The sequence below is a fragment of the Anomaloglossus baeobatrachus genome, chromosome 3, assembly GCF_048569485.1.
Source record: "Anomaloglossus baeobatrachus isolate aAnoBae1 chromosome 3, aAnoBae1.hap1, whole genome shotgun sequence".
Taxonomy (NCBI): Eukaryota; Metazoa; Chordata; class Amphibia; order Anura; family Aromobatidae; genus Anomaloglossus; species Anomaloglossus baeobatrachus.
In genome coordinates this window covers 92,317,722-92,338,979 of record NC_134355.1, presented here as the reverse complement: position 1 = coordinate 92,338,979, position 21,258 = coordinate 92,317,722, and the positions used below count along the sequence as shown (strand labels likewise).

At 43.8% G+C, this 21,258-nt stretch overlaps 1 protein-coding gene across 1 annotated transcript in view; it reads left to right on the top strand.

Annotated features, from left to right (window-relative positions):
- PLCB1 (phospholipase C beta 1) overlaps positions 1-21,258 on the top strand; it is a 990,679-nt gene that overhangs the window by 597,370 nt on the left and 372,051 nt on the right. The window contains exon 7 of the mRNA XM_075339307.1: positions 6,490-6,565. Coding sequence (XP_075195422.1) covers positions 6,490-6,565 — 76 coding nt within the window. The remainder of the gene's footprint in view (positions 1-6,489; positions 6,566-21,258) is intronic.

Genomic DNA, 21,258 nt, shown 5'->3' with positions numbered 1-21,258 from the left:
CAGTACTGGCATCAAATCAGGAGCCATGTATTAAGATGGAAAAAAAGCTCTTGAACATAAGCTAGAAATACAATCTCTGATAACACCATGTGTTTATCTACAGCTGCCTGATTTGTTTTGTGCACTTCGAAGACCCTATTAGGGACATAGTAGAGGGGGCTTCTGCTCATCATCCATGCCACTTCACCAGAATGGAGTTTAGTGATCATCTTAAAGCACCACTCCAGCGGGGGGTTTTTTCAAAGCTGGAGTGCTGCTTTAAAGCTAAGTCCCCTGCCCCTATCCCCAGCGTCTTCACCTTTTTTTGGCAGTGTTGCAGTCCTGCGGCGCCATCTTGTGATAGGGAGCAGGGGACTTAGACTTAAAGCACCAGACCCGTTAAAGAGTCATTTGTTCTACATCTGTAAAATAAATTCATATTTATATTTTTAATTGCACAGTACCGTAATTTGATTACCGTTAGTCAATCCAAACATCTACAGACCTGATGATATGCAGACAAACCTGTCAAAGCAATAGTAGAAATGAAAACTACAGTAGAAGATTACCACCCCTTAGTGGAAAGTGCACATACAATACAAGCTGGTGATAAACAGAATTAATCAGGGAAGAGGTTCTTTTAGAAAATAGTTCTTAAGAACATCACATAAAAGCAGAAGGACATTTAAAGGGGTTATCCCATGGACAAAATACATTTTAATTTATAGATTTTGGAGTAATAATAATTTCCACAATTGGATGTGTTAAAAAAAAATGTTCCTGTTATGAGATAATCTTATATATGTGTCCCTGCTGTGTACTGTGTAATGGCCGTGTCTGACTGTGCAGGGCGAATGTCTAAAGATCCTACAGCTCGTGGGCACGTCGGAACAAAAGAGTATATAGACAGGACAGCATGGAGTCACAGCTGATTTTTTCTTTGAGGTAAAACAAGTTTTAAACTGGCAAGTAATTGTATTACCTGACAGAAAGCAGAATCTGTCATTCTGTGCTATTTGTATAATCTCTTTTGTGTCCTCCCCTGCTCAGGAGCTGTGGTATGATCAGACCATGTCCCTGTTCGGTCAGACACAGCCATTACACAGTACATAGCAGGGACACTTTTATTTTGGGATATACATTTGTAGATTACTTTATAATCAGATTTTTCAGACACAGAATGAATAAAAAACTAAAATTCAGTTATTGTGTTTATTTTAATTTTTTCTGCAATTTATCATGCGGTAAAAGTGATAAGATCAATTTATTCTTTGGGTCAGTTTCATTACAGGGATACCAGACTCAGGCTACATGCACAAGCTGCATTGTTTTTTGCTGCATTTTTTTGCATTTTTTGGTGCAGTTTTGTTGTCAGCAAGTTCTGACTTTTCATTTCCCAGCAAAATCTATGAGAATTCAGATTTGCTGTATGCACGTTGCATTTTTTTTGTCTGCAGTTTAGTTGACAAAACCTCTCGCTCTCTTTCATCTCTCTCTCTCTGTTCTGACCACACAAGTTCCCCCGACGCTTCAAACACTGCTACATCTGATAATCACAGCGAGTGCCATTGAACATGACTGCCCGCTGTGAGGTGAGTCCTCCACCTGCGGCTCACTTCAGTCGCGGCCTGATTTACGATCACAGCTGAGGACCCCAGCTGTGACCGCATATCACCCAAGTGACGTCACCGCTGATCGCATGGATCACTTCAGTCACTCGGGTGATTTCACAGGTGGAGGACTCCAGCTGTGGCCGCGGGTAACCTGAGTGACGTGACCACGCGGCTCACTTCAGTTGCTGATTGGAGCTCACAGCGGGCAGTCATGTTCTTTGGCGCTCGCTGTGAGTGTCAGATGTAGCAGTGCTGGAAAAATGCACGTGTGCTTACAGTAGAAGCTAAATACATATAATAAGAATTCCACCTTATATAAATCATAACCCAGTCATACATTATCCCAGTCTTTGAAGCATCAGTCTGAAGAGAATAGAAGAGAAGAGAATACCTAGCTCTCATTTTTCCTCCTTTACTGGCCTTCTGTGCATATAAAATGTAAACTAGTCGTAAATCAGAGGGGAAATCATTCGCCAGTCGCCATTTATTCAAATATATATATATAAAAAAAATGTAAATATTTTAGCAGAAAATGAAGCTTCTTTGCAATATAAATGCATTTTCCTTTTTAAATTTATCAAACTGAACATTAAAATGACTCTACTTCCCGTCGGCACTCCGGTATGATATAATTTGATTCATCCAAGGTGTCTACGTTGTTCTTTTCAGAAGCAGATATCTATTTCATGCCTGCAGGTGCGGACTGATGTTGCAGCTCAGTCTGATCATTATAAATATTGATTTGATGTCCTAAGTTGGATGAATGAGTGGATGAAAGATTCCAGAATTCACAGTGTCATAGTCTAATAGCTTCATGCAGGTGGGAGGTCACATTTTATGTATATTAGATAGTAATGAATCATTCACAAATATATGAAGTAATGAGGGAACAATGTTGCAAACAAATAAAATTTGGGTCCTGCTTCAGATTCTATTATTTTATTCCAGCAGTATCAAAATTGTTGGGTCTGGCAATGGTTTGTACCAGTTCAATTTGTTAAGAGGGAGAAAGGCAGCATAGCCCTTTGGTCAGTTCCTCTATTATTTTTCTACCCATATAAATAATTTCACACCACCCATAGAAAACTTGTCACTTCATTGTGAGGACCATATCAACCATTAGTGAGAAGCTCCAAGTCTTCTGATGGTTTTGAACAACCTATTCTGCGACTATACGGAGCATCGCAACTAGGGATGAGCAAATCTGAACGGTAAAATGTAGAGTTTGTACTGGACATCAGGTGTCCAGGTCTTGAACTCGAACCCAGACTTTTTAAAAAAAAAGTCTGTCTCTGAGTTCGGAGTTCTGCTGCTGTTCATATGCTAATAAAGTTTGTTGAAAGGCTTTACTGCATGCGGAAGAATCTATGTACGTTGCTGTGGACAATAAAGAAAAAAAAATGATGTTGCTCTCACCTATCGTTGATAACCAGCGCAGATAAAGCAGACACCTGGGGGCGGCAACCCTCAGCTGTCAGCATCCCTTTCCTGATTATTAAAAGTAGAGGGTATCCCATGTTTTGTTTTTTAAATATTTAAATAATTTTAAAAATGGCCTCCACCTTATTTTTGATAACCAGCCAAGGTAAAGCAGACAGCGGGGGGTTGATAATATCAGGACGGGAAGACCCATGGTTATTTGACCCTTTCCAGCCTAAAAGTAGAAGCCCTCAGCCACCCCAGAAGTGGTGTATCCATTAGATGCGCCAGTTCTGGTGCTTTGCCTGGCTTTTCCTGATTTCCCTGGTGCAGTGACAATCTGGGTATTAGTTTTGGGGTTAATGTCAGCAGTGAAGTGACAGCTGCCATCAGGACCAGTGGTTAGTAATTGAGAGGCATCTATCAGACACCCCCATTACTGACCTAACAAGTATAGAGTTAAAAAAAAACACAGGGAGAAAATAGATTATTTGATTAAATGCTCCCCCACTTTCCCTAATTAACCAATCTAATAATTACAAAGATATCCTCAAAGTTCTGACTTAATACATCAGTGTAATGCCCCATGACGCCCATTGATTCATATGGAGCTTCGTTCTGCGAATGTGTTCAGAATGATACTTCATAGGTCATTCCCGGGGAGCGGCAGAGACAGAATTTCTCACAAACGTCAAATGGATAAGTGAAAATTGTTGATTACTGGGGGCCAAACTACTGGGGGACACACCGATAGAATGCGGTCAATTGTACCCCCACTAGAGTGTAACGGCCGTACACATGCTGACTGGGAACACATTAATTCTCTATGTGTTACTGAGAGCTGCTGTTGGCTTTTTCTTGCAGTCCCATTGAAAAAAAATGGATTGGCAGACAGGCATCTGCCACATCATTTTGTAATCGTAATAAAGGTGAATCGTTAAGGATAAAAAGGAGTCTTTCTACGAATCAGTGCAGGTCCTACTGTTTGGACTCCAACGATCAGTAAATTATCACCTACCTTGGGAATGAGTGGTAACTTGTTTTCAGTGGACAGTCCCTTTAAGTTCAATCTATAAACTAGGTGCAGTACACTTCCAAGTTAATTTATTTCACTGGCTATGCAAGGGCTCCCTGTAAGAGAATAATAAAGTTCTGTCTTCTATTAAGATAATTTCAAAAAGTAATTATTATTTGTGATGCTAGTCACTACTTACGGGTAGTACAAACAGTAGAGTAGTCAGGAAAGCTGGTGTCTGGTAACAGGAGGACACATTTGGACACAGGGAGTACACAGAGTCAGGTCACGGTCTAAGGGTCAGAATTCCGGGAAGGCATATAATGGATTCAGGGAGAAAACTGAGATGTGGTCAGGTAACGGTCCGAGGTCAAAATTCAGGAGGCCACGACAGGAACAGGGAGCGGGCAGAGAGGAGTCAAACAACAGTCCCTGGTTAGCAAACAAAGATCAGGGCACAGGCCAACAGTACAACAGAACCAGAATGTATGACTGGCAAGATTCTGGGAGACCACATTGCTTACTAAAGAAGAAGAGCAATTACTCAGAAGATAGAACACCTGAGCATTTAGCACCTTCCAGAACCAGCATGGAAGCCTGTGCTGTCAATTAATGTGCCAGCCAGTAGCCCAGGAAAACACAGCAGAGCATCTCCTAGTGTGCAAGATGCTCTGCATAGATGAATCGTGATGTTATTTACTTTGAGATTTAGGACTGATGTTAAGGCTATGTGCCCACGCTGCGGAATTTTTGCAGAATTTTCCACAATTGTTTGCGTAATTGCCGCGGATTTCTCAAAAAACCACAGTATAGTGTGTCCCCAGCCATTTCTATGGCATTTTGGAAGTGTTGTGCCCATGCTGTGTTTTTTTCCACAGCGGAAACAGAGCGGATTTCCCTGCAGAAAAATCTGCAGCATGTCAATTATTCCTGCGGATTTTTCCGCGCGATCTCTATACTTACCTGCCCTGATTGAAGACACCGGAGTCACTTCCTCCAGTGCAGAGGAGTGCGGTGTTGAGCCAGGAGCGGGCAGCAGGAGGTGGGCGGGACCTGCACAATCTCCGGTCATGTGACAGCCGGATCTAGTTCAGGCTCGCCCACCTTCTCCTACAGAGTAGAGATAGACACAGACGGAAAGTGAAGTGCTGCGTGATGGAGCTAAGTATCAACTCCCCGATCACTCCAGCACTTGTTCTGCATTGAGAATGCAGTGCCGAAGCCATGGTACTGTATCCTCAATGCAAAATGCCCGCAGCATATCCGCAGGACATTACGCAGTACATCAGCAGCACAAAACAGACAACGTTCTATATATCCGCAGGACACTTTCCCCATGGGCACATAGCCTAAAAATGGGGAACATTCACTTTAAAGGGAACCTGTCACCACTTTTTTGGCGTATAAGCTGCGGCCACCACCACCATTCTAACATGCTGTATATAAGAGCTCAGGCCGCTGTGAAAACATAAAAAACACTTTATAATACTTACCTAATGGTCGCGCGGTTTGCCATATGGGCGTCTGCTTTTTCCGGTGCCGGCGCCTCCTCTTTCAGCCATCTTCATCCTCCTTCTTCTCTAGCCGCGGTGCATGACGCGTCCGACGTCATCCACGCTCGCCGCCATTCAGGTCCTGAGCAGGGCAGATCAAAGTATTGTAGTGCGCCTGCGCAGGATCGACGAGTGTGTATGACGTAGACGCGTAATGCACACAGGCTTCAGAAAGAAGACGAAGATGGCCCGAAAGAGAAGGCGCTGGCACCGGAGAACGGAGACGCCCATATGGCCAACCGAGCGACCGTTAGGTAAGTATTATAAAGTGTTTTTTATGTTCTCACAGCGGCCTGGGCTCTTATATACAGCATGTTAGAAGAGCCCGGTGGTGGTGGCCGCAGTTTATACGCCAAAAAGTGGTGACAGGTTCCCTTTAAGTTCGTAATTTAGAAAACATCACTTTAAACTGAACAAAAATTTAACTAAATTCTAATGAAAACATAAAAAAATAAAGGTGGTGAATTCAATATTCCAAACACGCTGCGAAATTAAAATAATTAATTATGTAGATCTATTTTTTAATATCATTTGGGAATATAACAGCAAGGATATGCTTAACAAGCAAGGAACGAAGATGAAAGGCAAAAAGTGAAAATTGTCTCAGGCAAATCAGATCACGGCAAGCCTTGGATTTTTAGTAGGTCAAATGAAATTATAATGATAATGTCTGAATATCGACGACCAGGAGACTATCAGCGAGCGCGTTCTCATTTTCGGGTATTATGCAGATCACACTCTCCTACAACGTTCTAGAAACGCATTGTTGATTCTGTTCTAGTTTAAAACCTACAAAACTGTGGAATCGTATTAGGACGGATAAAACTAATTCATTTTCCCATGGATTTTCGTTCATATAAAGCAATATATAAAGACTTCATTACTTTTCTTCTTTTTTTTTTCTTCCTAGCATATACCGTCTATTCTCTGCAGACAGAAAACGAGTGGAAACTGCATTAGAGTCTTGTAATCTTCCATCTGGCAGAGTAAGTATCCAAAAGGCAGGCGGAGAACGCAATATATGTATTCAGAAAGAAGTAAGCAATAAGAAGAAATGTAAAGATAAAATATTCCTGATGATTTCAGCTTCGATAATTGCATAAATGTTCCCGGTGTTAATGCCGGCCTTCATTATGGGTTGGTTTTGAATGTGTAAAGAATAGACCTTACTATCAAGGCTACATACAGTATATGAAATTGCTATTAGAATAAAAGAAAGTCTGCTTTTACATTCAGCTGTGTTATGAGTAGCTTACAAGTAATTTCGTCTGCATAAGATTACACACATAAATATAAGACGCTTCGAAAAATTATTGTTTCCGCCTTTAAAAATGCATAGTTTGAAGGAAAATAAGTTTAACGCCTGCCTTATCCATATTTCCAAGTTGTTATTCATTGTTATCAGCCATTTGAGGATAGGGAAGGCTAAAAGGTGCTTTACACGAGACGACGGATCGTGCGATGCATCGTCGGGGTCACGGTTTTTGTGACGCACATCCGGCATCATACACGACGTCGTCTCGTGTTAAACCTCTGAGCGACGCAGTATCGCTCACAAATCGTGAGTCGTGTACTCGTCGTTCAGTTTCATAACATCGTTTATTTTTACTTGTGCCGGTTGTTCATCGGTGCCGTGGCAGCACAGTCGCTCCATGTGACACCACGGGAGCGATGAACTCTGCTTACCTATGTCCCACGGCTCCCGCCGGCTATGTGGAAGGAAGGAGGTGGGCGGGATGTTTCCATCCTACTCATCTCCGCCCCTCCGCTTCTATTGGCCGGCGGCTGTGTGACGTCGCTGTGACGCCGAACGTCCCTCCCCATTCAGGAAGTGGATGTTCGCCGCCCACAGCGAGGTCGCTCAGCAGGTAAGTACGTGTAACGGGGGGTTTCACGACCTTGTGCGACACGGGCAGCGATTTGCCCGTGACGCACAAACGACGGGGGCGGGTACGATCGATCGTGAAATCACACGATCGGTTGTCCCGTGTAAAGCAGGCTTAACATTGGTGGACTTCAAAAAAACTCATAAAATAATTGTTCCCCTATGCTGTCCCTCACACTAGGGAGCCCTATGCCTATGCTATCCCTAATCTCATGGATACTCCAAATAGTGGAGATGCCTGAGTCCTGTTCCTGTCCCTGCACTTGAACAGACCAAGTCTGATTTACCCCCCTCCCCCTTGATGAATACAGAAAAGGGAAAACCAAAACTCTGTCACACTGCACACACATAGAATAAGAGATTCAGGAGGAAAAGAAGAGCAGATCGACCTATCCACCTGTGCCTGTTAACCCCTCACATTGCGCTTTCAAACTCTGACAGCTCAATTTAACACACTCTGGCGTGGATCGCGCTGTTCCTCGCCAACATTGGCGCTCTTGATCCAATGTATTGCCATGACAGCACAGGATCAGCCAATGACCCATGTGTCACTGTTATGACTCACCTCCTGTGAATGCCGGTAGAATGCTGGCACTCACATGAGATAAGCATTTCTCCTGATCAGAGCGAATATAGCCCTGATATGGCTATGTTGACAGAAAAATAAAAAAGTTATGCCTCTTGGAAGAAAGGGAAGAACAGACCAAAACGAAAAATGTAAAATTGCCCTGGGGTTGAAGGGGGTCAAACTTTACGTTTACCTTAAAGATATCAACCAGACCCATTATAGAACATGCTACAGTTTTGATAAAAAAATCATTGTGATCCAATTACTTTAATATATGTTCTATCTGTTAACTGTTATAAAATGTAATCTTATTACCAAAAATAAACAGTCTAAAAAATCATCGTAAATTAGTGGGAATTTGTCACCATTTTATTCGTGTGTGAGCTACCACCACCTTACTCAGCCTCTGTGCTGCATTCTAAAAAGTTGTATATTATTTCCTGACCCACCTGTATATCTCCCAAAAAACCTTTTGAATACCTCCCTCGCTGTACGCAAATCTGTCCGGTTCCCCTCCTCTCCTCCGTGAATTGTGATGTGGCTGACACAGTGTCATCCACATAGCCAAACAAAATCTCACGCCTTCGCAGGGACATCCCCAGTTTGCGCAGGCACACTTTGCTCTGCCCTACTGCGGATGGACCTTAAACCTAACTGCGCATGTGTCGGAAGACGTATTTACGGCTCCTGCTTACCGGAACTATTTTGCCCATATAGCTACTGATATATTCTCTGCCACCAAAAATAGTGGAAGAGGAGTTCCAACGCATGTTCTGATACATGCGCAGTTAGGTTTCATGCTGTGCCAGCAGCAGGGCAGAGCAAGGTGCGCCTGCACAAACCGTGATGACCCTGCGTAGGAGCGAGATTTCGTTCAGATATGTGGATGATGTAGGACACGTCATCCACATCAATCACATCGGGAGGATGGCAATTCATAGTGGAGAGGAGGGACAGGAGCCACTGCTGTGACGGCCATCAGACTTGAACAGTCGGATTTGCATACAGCAGGATCTATTCAAAAGGATTTTGGGGGGATATACAAGGTGGTCAGGAAATATACAACTTTTTAGAATGCAGCACAGAGGCTGAGTGAGGTGGTGGGATTAGCTCAAACATGAAAAACTGTTGACATGTTCCCTTTAATACAGCATGAAGAAGACAAAAACAAAAAATGTTCCCAGGGGTGGGGCCAGAGAATGAAGACTATCTATGGTTTTTTTCTTTAAAATAAGAATAGTTTTCCAATAATTTTTGGGGGAATGAACAATTGTATTTTGCCTTATAGTATTTATTACCCTTCTTTATTGACATCTGAAAGTTTTTAGAATACTATTTTTTATTTCTTTTTTCTCTCCATTTTTTTTGTTTTCTAATATCTAGTCCACCACATCTGCCAGTATTTTTTAGTAATATAGATCTAAACCTTCATCTGTTACCTAGTAACTCCAATTATAATTTTAATAAAGTCTCTATCTGAGAAAGAGACTCCCGAGTGTAAATTTTGACCTTCTAGAGCTATAATATATCACTAGCTCTTTGAATATAATAACACATTCCCTCAGAAGTTTTTTTTTTTTGTATTGAAAGATTCACCTTGATTTCAGACTTCACCTTACATATATATATATATATATATATATATATATATATATATATATTTTGTTTTTTTCTACCCTTAAAGAAAGTATTGTACACTATGTAAATGAGCTATTTTTTAGAAGAAAGAAATGTGTGTTTTTAGTGCTACTTTTTGGGGGTAGCTACCATATAAGTCAATGTTTAACCCTTTAACAAGCTTTGAAATATGACTACGGATATCAGCCAAACCAGAATCTCCTTGGTCACGATGTATTACTCGCTTAAAGGTTAAAACATTGATTTAGAGGAAACATAGAGGAAAGCTAATTTGCATACTTTTTTCCAAGGGTGCATCACCTGGCCTATGATACTCCCTATGCCAGCTGGCGGTCTCCACAAAAAGAAACAGTAACCCCCTAGACACTTTTGCATATGGTGACTTTAATTGACTTTCCATGAAACTACTCAATTAGGTAATGTGTGCATATGATGTCCATATAACATATGGACATGATGGATGATGGTAGATGGTAGATTTCTATACCTAATTATATTATATTAATTAATTGAGCCCAGTTTTTCCCCCTGTTCCAAATACCCTGCCTTCAATACACAGCTATATAATTAAATTATGGTCTGTCTGCAGTAACTAATTTATATGGTGTTGTCTCATTTTATTAAATTACTGCCCATGTGCATAGCTTTACATTTCTCCACATTGAACCTCATCTGCTAAGTAAATGTCCCAACACTCAGTTTGTTCATGTCAGCTCGTAACTTATAAAAATATTCCATAGACTACACTATTCTACATAGTTTGATGCCTTCAAAAATAGGAAAAACACTATTATTCCATCTTCTATATGTTGAATAATACTAAATAGGGATGAGCGAACCGGGGTTTGCACCGGACACCGGATGTCAGGGGCTCAAACTCGAACACAAACGTTTTAAAAACGTCTGTGTCCAAGTTTGGAGTTTGGGTGCTGTTCGTATTATCATAAGTTTGTTGAAAGGCTTCAGCGCAGCCAATCAACAGGCTTTATTGCATGCAAAAGATGCCTGTATGCTACTGTGAAAAATAAAAGAAAAAAAATGACTTGGGCTTCGATCTATTTTTGATAACCAGCACAGGTAAAACAGACAAATGCAGGCTGCAACCCTCAGGTGTTTGCTTTACTTTGGCTGGTTATCAAAACAAGAGGGGAACCCACACAATTTGTTTCAAATTATTTAAATAAATAACTTTTTAAAAAATGGCATGTTCTCCACCCTATTTTTGATCACCAGCCAAGGTAAAGCAGACAGCTGGGGGTTGGAATTGTCAGACTGGGAAGGCCCATATTTATTTGTCCACTTCCTGCCTAAAATTACCAGGTCGTAGCTGTCCCAGAACCCAAACTCCATTAGATATTCTAATTCTGGCTCTTTACCCAGGTCTTTCCGATTGCCCTGGTGTGGGTAATACTTTTGTGTATGACATCAGCTGTGATTTGACAGTTGACATTAAGCCCAGTTGTTAGTAATGGAGAGGCATCTATCAGACACTCCCATTATTAACCTGGCAAGTGTTAGCAGGCTGCTGTTTTTAGGCTGGGAGTGGCCAAATAACCATGGACCTTCCCAGACCCCAGCTGTCCGCTTTACTTTGGCTGGTTATCAAAAATATGGGGGGTTTTTAACTTTTTTATTTAATTAAAAGAAAACCGGTATGGAATAACCTCTATTTTTGACAACCAGCCAAGGTAAAGCAGACAGCTGAGGGTTGCAGCCCGCAGCTGTATGCTTTACCTGCTCTGATTATCAAACATAGGTGGGACCCACATTTATTAATTCCCTATCCATATTTGTTTGCAGGGCAGTTGCCCCCATTTTGCTTCCTTTTGCAGTCCCCCAGCCCTTACTACAACCATTTTATAGCCATTTCACAGCACAGAAGGTCTCCATTGACTTAAATGTGGTTTGGAATCCAGGGTCAAGTCTGGGTCCCAAATCAAACTTTTAACTAAAGTCTAGCCGATACCGGTGAAAACAAACTTCCACGGGCCGACTGATCCCTAATGTTGAACCAAGCATTGAACCTTGGGGTTTAAAACTTATAACTGGAGACCCTTCAGAGTAGCAGTCATTGGCTACAACTCTCTTGGTGCACTTTGTATCATGTAATACAGGCACATTGCATAAAGAATTATCTTCTACAGAATTAAAAAAAAAACATGGCTGCTCTCTTAGAAAAAGCCACGAACCCTGTCCATGAGGTGTGTCTTGTATTGTAGCACAGCACTGTTGAAGTGAATGGGCTAAACCGCAATACTACAAACAACCTGTGGTCAAGAGTGGTGCTGTTTTTGGAAAATAGCAGCTATTTTTTCTAATTTTCTATAAACTCGTTGTCTTTATAAGAAGGAAAGCAGGAGGTTTGGGATATCAAAACTCTACCAAAATTGTATTTTGGAGTAAGTCAACAGAGAATGTATAGAACCAGCTATGAAATAATAGGTACATTTTAAGAAGGACGTATTTTCAGTGACTATATCCTCTTTGCAATATTTTGAAGAGAAGAGACGTCATTTCAGTTATTTTCATATCTTACGTCTTCCTCATGGTACTGTAGCTTTTCTCTTTAAGTGCTTACATTTAAAATGTATGAAATGGAGAAATAGCAGCTTGTATTATTTTCATGTAGTGAATTGACATTACCATATGGGATTACATATGGCATACAGCATCTATGTCATTAATTTTTAATTGTTACCATCTTACCTCTTTTGAAACTAAAAAGTAAAACAGACACTAGAGTTTCCCCAACTAACAGTCATTAAAAATTTTAGTATTTGTGGGGCATAATTTAATATTTGTTAAAAATTAATGGTATATTGCTTAACTTGGAAATCATGGACAAAAGTTACCGCATTTTTCGTTTTATAAGACGCACCGAATTATAAGATGCACCCCAAATTTAGAGATAAAAAAAAAAAAATGGAGTCCGTATTATAATCCGGTGGTGTCTTACCGGATGGGGTGGTGGCAACGGTGGTGGAGCTGGGGTCACAGGAGCAGAGGCAGTGCTGGAGTATGGCGATGCTGAGGGTGGTACAGAGGGAGGCCCAGATACTCACTCCAGGCTGTGATGATGTGCTGGGGCAGCGGGCACTGCTCTGTGCTGGGGGAGCCGGCACTGCTCTGTGCTGGGGGAGCCGGCACTGCTCTGTGCTGGGCCAGCCGGCGCTGCTCTGTGCTGGGGGAGGCGGCGCTGCTCTGTGCTGGGGGAGGCGGCGCTGCTCTGTGCTGGGGGAGGCGGCGTTGCTCTGTGCTTGGGGAGGCGGCGCTGCTCTGTGCTGGGGGAGGCGGCGCTGCTCTGTGCTGGGGGAGGCGGCGCTGCTCTGTGCTGGGGGAGCCGGCGCTGCTCTGTGTTGGGGGAGCTGGCGCTGCTCTATGCTGGGGCAGCCAGCGCTGTTGTGTGCTGGTGTTCGATGCGGGCAGTGAGGCACTGGCCATTCTGAAGATATCAGTGGTGCAAGCTTCAAAGAAATGGCGGTCGGAATCTGCGCGTGCGCAGATGAGAGCTTGATCCAAGAGCTCCACCTATGCACACACCACCTCTGGGTGCCATTATTTGAAGCCCTTACCGCCGACATCTTCAGAATGGCCCATGCCTCGATGTACAGAGCCTCGCTGCCCGCTGCACAGAGAAGCGCCGTCTACCGCACAGAGCAGCGTCACCCGCTGCACAGTGCCGCAGAGAGCAGCGCCTGCACAGCATTACCCCTGCCTCCTGTAACCCCTCTCCACCAACCCCCGGTAAACTACATTCGGATTTTAAGACGCACCCCTCATTTTCCTCCCAAATTTTTGGAAGAAAAAGTGCGTCTTAAAATATGAAAAATACGGTATTTCAACAGGACCTCTCATCACTCCTGCTATTTTGCATTTTAGGAAATACAAATTTTTCCAATGATAGAGTATTTTTTAGTAAAGCTGTGTGTTGTACTATTGCTGGATTACTGATATATAAATTGGGCACTACCATTAAGGGGGTCTCTACAATGTTTGACACTCTCTAATCAGTGCTGTTTGTCTTTATCCAATCTGACACTTTCCACAGTCCAAACGGAAAGCAACTAGTAGTCAATTCACATATTTCCTGGAGAAGTAACGGCACAACATACCACTTAAAGCAACATTCTGTAGACTTGTTTTGTCATGCGAATTACAAACATTCACTAAATCAGGAGTGGGACATGTCTTCTCTCACCCCTATCTCACAAGCCATTACATAACTGAGTCAATGGAAAAATTAAAACATAGAGGCATTGAGGCATACTAAGCATGATCACAAGAGCAGCAGCTGCTCTTCTGATCATGCACATTTTGCCTCTCTGAAGCTGGGACGCGTACCCCCGGCCTCTGAGGTGCACTGACGCTGCCAAAATCAGCCACGCACTTGCGCAAGATTTACAGTAGCTGGTGATGATGCTGGCTCATGGAAATCATGTTATCACACTCACAGGAGTGTAATAACATGGTAAAAGGGCCGACTTGTCTGTGGAACTCCATAATCTAGACAAAAAGACTGACGGCACTCCCAAAATACAGTCTGAACAGGTGCAAAACTGAACATGACATATAACAACAAAAAAGACAGTTGCATTCTGAAATGCTAAAGCATGCAAACAATGAATGCAAGAATATAGATATGCATTACTGCTTATGGAAATATAGGAAAAGTGAGATATTTAGCATACAAAAATGGCCACTTCTATATCTCTCCAGTAGCCACGTCAAGGCTTATCTCGTATACTAGGAACTCAATTTTTCCTAGATCTCCTTAAGCAGTAATGCATATTTATATTCTTACTTTCATTGTTTGCATGCTTTAGCATTTCAGAGTGCAGCTGTCTTTTTTGTTATTATATGTCATGTTCAATTTTGCACCTTTTCAAACTGCATTTTGGGAGTGCCATTAGTCTTTTTGTCTAGATTTTGGAGTCATGCCCTCTGACTGTGCACCCCTCCCCCATTAGCCACAGGTGATTGTATTCTCTAGTTCAGGTTCCTACTTGCCCATATACATGGAGGTTTGTAACCCAGAGAGAGGCTTCAGTTCAGTGTAGGTTCCCAGTATACGAGATATGTCTTGATGTGGCTACTGGGCAGATATACAAATGGCCATTTTTGTATGCTAAATGTCTCCATTTTGCCTACATTTCCTTAAGCAGTAATGCATATCTATATTCTTGCATTCATTGTTTGCATGCTTTAGCGTTTCAGAGTGCAATTTTTTATTATTTGTCTGTGGAACTAATGCCCCATTGACTAGTCAAGATCCTAATTAACATAGGGAAAGCGGAGCTTATTATTCCTTTTTTTAAAACATTCAGTTAAGTGAATACTATTATAGAGTGCTGGATAGGCAGGACTTTAGTCATACAGATAGGGATGGGACCTGACAGGTGCCCTTTAATCTAAAGGAGGTTTTTCCTATAGTGAAGAATACTCAAATTGCTAAGATTCTCAATTCAATTACCTGAAAGGGAGTGTGCCATGTACAAAGTTCATTTTAAGTAACAGATTTTGCAATAATAATAATTCCACAATTGGATGTGTTTAAAAATAATGTTCCTATGCTGAGATAATTTTATATATGTGCCCCTGCTATGTACTGTGTAATCGCTAGATGAAAAACATAAAGCACAATAGGGTCTTATCCAAGTTATACAGTGAGGGAACAAATAGTATTATGCGCTCATGCAGGATTGCCGGATTCCTACTTGCTCTGTACTTATGGGGATGGACCCTATCCGAGCACCTCCCAGAATGACCCAGAGGGCTGTATTACCATTATACGCTAGTATTATGCTTACCTAATAGGGTTGTGAATAGCACAACCATTAATATGTTGAAGATTCCAGCTGCTGCGGCATCTACAAGCATATGTGAGGGATAACATTGGGAAGGGGAATGAATCTGTGCTGCTGAATTCCAATAAGGATCCAAGCCCAGGATTGAAGAAAGTGGTTTCCTGTCAATGCGTTTCAAAGCCAATTTGACTCCTTCCTTAGGACAACCACAAGTCTACATGACTACATGTGGTTGTCCTCTGGAAGGAGTCAGATTGAATTTGAAATGCGTTGATAATCATCCACTTTTTTCAATCCTGGTCTTGCATCCTTATTGGATTCAGCAGCACAATTTAATTCCACTTTCCATTATTATCCCTATGTACTGTGTAATGGTTGTGTCTGACGGTGCAAGGCAGATGGTCTGATCATACCACATCTACTGGGCCGGGGAGGAATTAAAAAAGTATACAGACATTATAGCATGAGATCATAAATAATTATTTCTTTAAAGTAAAACATTTGTGAAAAACAGGCAAGGAAATGCTTTACCTCAGGCCTCCGACACACTCACGTGAAAATCATGCACGTGCCGCGAGACACATATTTACCCTGCGTGTTGCGTGTAGGTAAGTACGTGTCTCTGGTACGTGCGGGCCACGTGTATTCTCCGTGTGCTCTCCGCGATAACACACGGAGAACCTTTAATTTGCATACTCACGTGGTCCTTCCTGCTGTCCGTGGTGCTGATCTTCGGCTCCAGCCCTGCCTTCTCCCCGCTGCTGCTGCTGCCGGCCGCAGTGAAGTGAATATTAAATGAGTCAAATTTTCTCTCCAGGAAGGAGACAAACTCTAGTGCAGCGCCACCTGTTGGAAGTAGCGATCCTAAAAGTTAAATGTGGATTTCTAACAATCCTTTACATATAACTTAGGATATATATGCCAGATCAGAATCCCAATTTGCAGACACGGTGTTTCGGGGTGCTTGCCCCTCGTCAGTGCAAAGTATGGAGTGTCTGATCTGGCTATGAGAAGCTTTGTGGGACCACGGGGGAACACTATTCTCCTTATGGAGACTTTGCAAGCCAGTCTGACTGGATGCTAGTAAGGGGACTTATAGCTGCCACGCCCCTCTGCAAAATATTCAAATTTTCTCTCCAGGACAGGAGACAAACTAGTGCAGCGCCACCTATTGGAAGTAGCGATCCTAAAAGTTAAATGTGGATTTCTAACAATCCTTTACATATAACTTAAATGAGTATAATGAGCGGCGGTCGGCAGAAAGTGACAGCAGCGGCAGAGACAGGAGGGCTGGAGAAGGTGAGTAACGATTTTTTTTGTGTGTGTTTTCTCCGGCGCGTGTCACACGGGACCGCATCCACACTACATCTGTGTGGTACGGTTAAGGCCGTGTGACACCCGTGCTTCCGGAGAAACACAGACATGTCAGCGTTTTTAACACACGGAGACACGTAAGAACCATGGTGCCTGGTCTTTATACTAACTGTACTAACTATACTAACTTTATACTAACTACTAATGATTAGGCGATGTCTCTGTAGGGTCAGACACAGCCATTACACAGTACAGAGCAGGGGCACATATATAAGATTATCTCAGCACAGGAACATTATTTTTAAACACATCCAGTTGTGGAAATTATTATTGTTCAAGATCTATTGATCAAAATCAACTTTAAAAATAACTTTGTTCATGGGAAACCCCCTTTAAGAATAACTTGCCATTCAAATCCACAGAGGGAGAAAAATAATGGTGGCACTCACCCTTAGTAGAAATCTAAAGATGAAGCGTCTAGGTGCGCAAAATGGTCACCGTCGGCTTGGCGTGCCCTGAGTCTTATACGTATCCCGCGTCCCCTTCCTTTTTTTTTTTTTTTTTTTTTAATTTTTTGATGAAATAAAAAGATTTCTACTAAGGGTGAGTGCCACCATTTTTTTTCTCCCTTTGTGGTGTGGACTGTTGTGCTGACTGTCCGGTGGAGCATCGCTCTGTATCTGAATGCTGGATCACCGCAGCTCTGTCTATTCCTGTTTGGAGATTATTAAGGGAAGCTAGATTTGTGTTTGGAATTGGTGTCGGACCTGCATCTCCTTTGTAGATTTTTTTACTTAGCATTCATTCACCTGCACTGTTCAGATATCAGTTGAATTTACTTAGGGGTACTTTGCACGCTGCGACATCGCAAGCCGATGCTGCGATGTCGAGCACGATAGTCCCCGCCCCCGTCGCAGCAGGGATATCTTGTGATAGCTGCCGTAGCAAACATTATCGCTACGGCAGCTTCACATGCACTCACCTGCCCTGCGACGTCGCTATAGCCGGCGACCCGCCTCCTTCCTAAGGGGGTGGGTCGTGCGGTGTCACAGCGACGTCACACGGCAGGCAGCCAATAGCAGCGGAGGGGCGGAGATGAGCAGGATGTAAACATCCCGCCCACCTCCTTCCTTCCTCATAGCAGCCGGGACGCAGGTAGGAGATGTTCCTCGCTCCTGCGGCTTCACACACAGTGATGTGTGCGGCCGCAGGAACGAGAAACAACATCGTACCTGTCGCTGCACCGGCATTATGGAAATGTCAGACCCTACACCGATGATATGATAACGACGCTTTTGCGCTCGTTAATCGTATCAAAAAGGATTTGCAGAATACGATATCGCCTGCGATGCCAGATGTGCGTCACTTTCGATTTGACCCCCACCGACATCGCACCTGCGATGTCGTAGTGTGCAAAGCCGCCCTTATACAGCTGAGTGATGACATGTCACAAATCTGGGCTGATTATGATCCACTGAAAACATAGCCACAATGGCCACCTAGACCGATCACATGACGTAAATGGGATATATGCCATCTTCAAGGCATCTGAACAACCACAACTGGAACCGGAGCAAGGAACCTTTGATGATTTCTCAAGGTAAGTATTTTGTGAATGATAGCAATTTGGACAATTTCCTTTTTTAATGCCAGTGAGACCCTTTAAATATCATAATATTTTTCATTTTATCAGTGATTATAGTAGATAAGAGATTGGTAATAACAATCCCAGTGTATGGCCAAAACAGTAATACATGCAATTTCATTAATCTCATTAATCGCCATTCCCCGTTGCGGTGCAGTGATGTGCAGAGGAGGCCACCAGAGATCACGCATAGTTTATTACATATGCATGGCCGATTCTTTGTGCCATTCTATTGGGAGATGCTTCATCCCCGGCAGATTAAACAAGTCTTTATTTTTTATTTTTTTCACATGTTCATTTTTAACAAAAATAATACCACAAAAAATACCACAAATAATGATATTTTTAATTTTGATATATTGCAAACAGTGACTAGGACCTTAGCTACCAAGTATGTTAGGACTGTAATAGAATGGTCTTTTAGGAGGTTTGTTTTAAAAAAAATATAATGTAGAATGTTATATTATCTTATGATTAGTGCTAGATGTTATGGGATTTATTACTGCATAATGAAATGCTTTGCAAGTACCTAATATACTTTGAATTTTGTAAGAAAGCAAACCTGTCCCCTAAAAACAAGCAAGAGTGGACAACCATACCACTGCTAAATAAATAGTTGGTGCCACCACACTTTGCCTTCAAAAAAGCATCAATTCTTCTGAGTACTTACTCATAATTTTTGAAGGAACTCGGCAGAGAGGTTGTTCTGCATATCCTGGAGAAATAACCACAGATCTTCTGAGGATGTAGGCTTATGCAGAACCTATATGGGATCCCACACAGACTTGATGATGGTGATATCAAGGCTTTGTAGAGATCAGATCATCACTTCCAGGACTCCTTGTTATTATTTATTCTGAACAGAGATGTTAATGACACTGGTTGTGTCGCGGGCGGGGAGGGACGCCGCTGCGCTCGCTAACGCTCGGGTCCGTCGCTGCTGCGATGGCTGCTCGGTGGCTCGAGCGGTGGGCCGGATCCGGGGACTCAAGCGGCGCTCCTCGCCCGTGAGTGAATGGGGGGTTAGTGTGGATTGGGGGATTTGGTCCGTGACACCACCCACGGTTTGTGGTGAGGTTGGGGCACCAACGCTGCTGTTGACGGGTATCCCGGGAGCGATGGCAGGGAGCAGCTGGGATGTTTCTCTCCCCTCCGTGGGTAGGGGGGTTGGTGGTCCCGGGGCCCGGTGAGGTGACGGGGAGGCAGGGTTGGCAAGGTGCAGGGTCGCTTGGCTGCGCAGCGCGGTGCCGGACGGCACGGCAGTACTCACTCAGCCACAAATGGATGCAAAGTCTCTGGTAAAACAAACGGCTATATGGATGGGTCCTGCAGCCGGCTGCTGTGGTTTCTCCCGGACGGTTGGTGGTGGCTGCCTTTCCCTTCACCTTTTGTGTATCTTCGGTCCCGATGGCTTCCCACCGGTAACCCACTCCCCAGCGTGTATATGGGCTGGAGGAGCCCTTTTGCCCGCAGGCTCTGGCCCTGGGAACTCTAGCTGTGGCGGTAGCTGTATTTCCCTTGTGCTGGTTGGACGGTTGCCTTCAATCGGGTCTTGGCTGTTTGGAAACCCCTGGGGTTCCGGTCACTAACGGATTTGACCTGTTTAACGGCGACTCCAAGCCTGGTCGGGGTCCGCAGGCCCTGCCGGTTTGTGCTGGCTTCACTTCACTCCCCGGTTCGGTACCGGCGGGCCACCGCCCGTCCCCGGTCCTACGGTTCCGCGTTGATCTGCCTCTCCTGCAGACGGCCACCACCGTCTGCCAACCTTGCTCTCGGTGCCCGGGCCACGTACCCGGACACAGTCAGTTTGCTCCTCTACTACCACTTTACTCCTCACTCTTCCACTTCCCTAACTGATCTACTTTCCTTTTCCCGCCTCCAGGACTGTGAACTCCTCAGTGGGTGGGGCCAACCGCCTGCCTCCACCCCACCTGGTGTGAACATCATCCCCTGGAGGGAGGCAACAAGGATTTGTGTCTGACTGATGTGTCTATCTCGGGGTGGGGGTGTCGTGTTGTAGTCCCTGTGACGACCTGGCTAGTCCAGGGCGCCACAGTTGTTGTTACGGTTGCCGAGAGGTGGTGAGCGTCCGGAAGTGGACCCACTAGACCATACACCGAACTCCCCTGGAGGAGATGACCTAGAACTCTCTATAAAGAGATTGTCAGCCGCAGCCCCAGGAGGTCTAAATGCACGGCAGTCAGGACTAGTGGTGTTGGCTCTGACAGACTGGTGAGACTCTGATGTCTGGTACAGATTTGCTCAGACGTGGCAGCACAGAAGATGGTGACTTGGACGTGGCAGCACGGAGGTGGTAATTCAGATGTGGCAGCACGGAGGTAGTAGCAGCAAGCAGGCTCTAAGAAGAGACACAGGTTAACGGAAGAAGTAACTGGTACTAAAACACGAAACACAGAACTAGACACAGTAGCAGGTAAGAGACCTGAAAACTAGCAACACACTAAGAATAGGCTACATTGCTCAGGAACCTCCCCTAAGGGGATGCAGTCTTAAATACCTTCAGGCTGATAGCTGACTTCAAGGATCACTTCCGGGTAATGGGATGCCAGCCCTTTAAGAACGAGGACGTGACCACGCGCACACCCTATGGGCACTCCAAGAAGGCCTCCATGTGGCCTGGAAGCAGGAGGAGGCCACGGCAGACTCTGGGGCAGAAATGGGGCACATGGGACCAGCGGGCAGATGAGGAGAACGGTACCCCCGCTGCGGCCTGAGAGCGGGAGCATGCAGGGGTGCAGTACGGGACCGGGTGCTACAGTTGTATGTTGAGGTCGTTTTCCTGCTGCAGAATACATTTTGAGCCA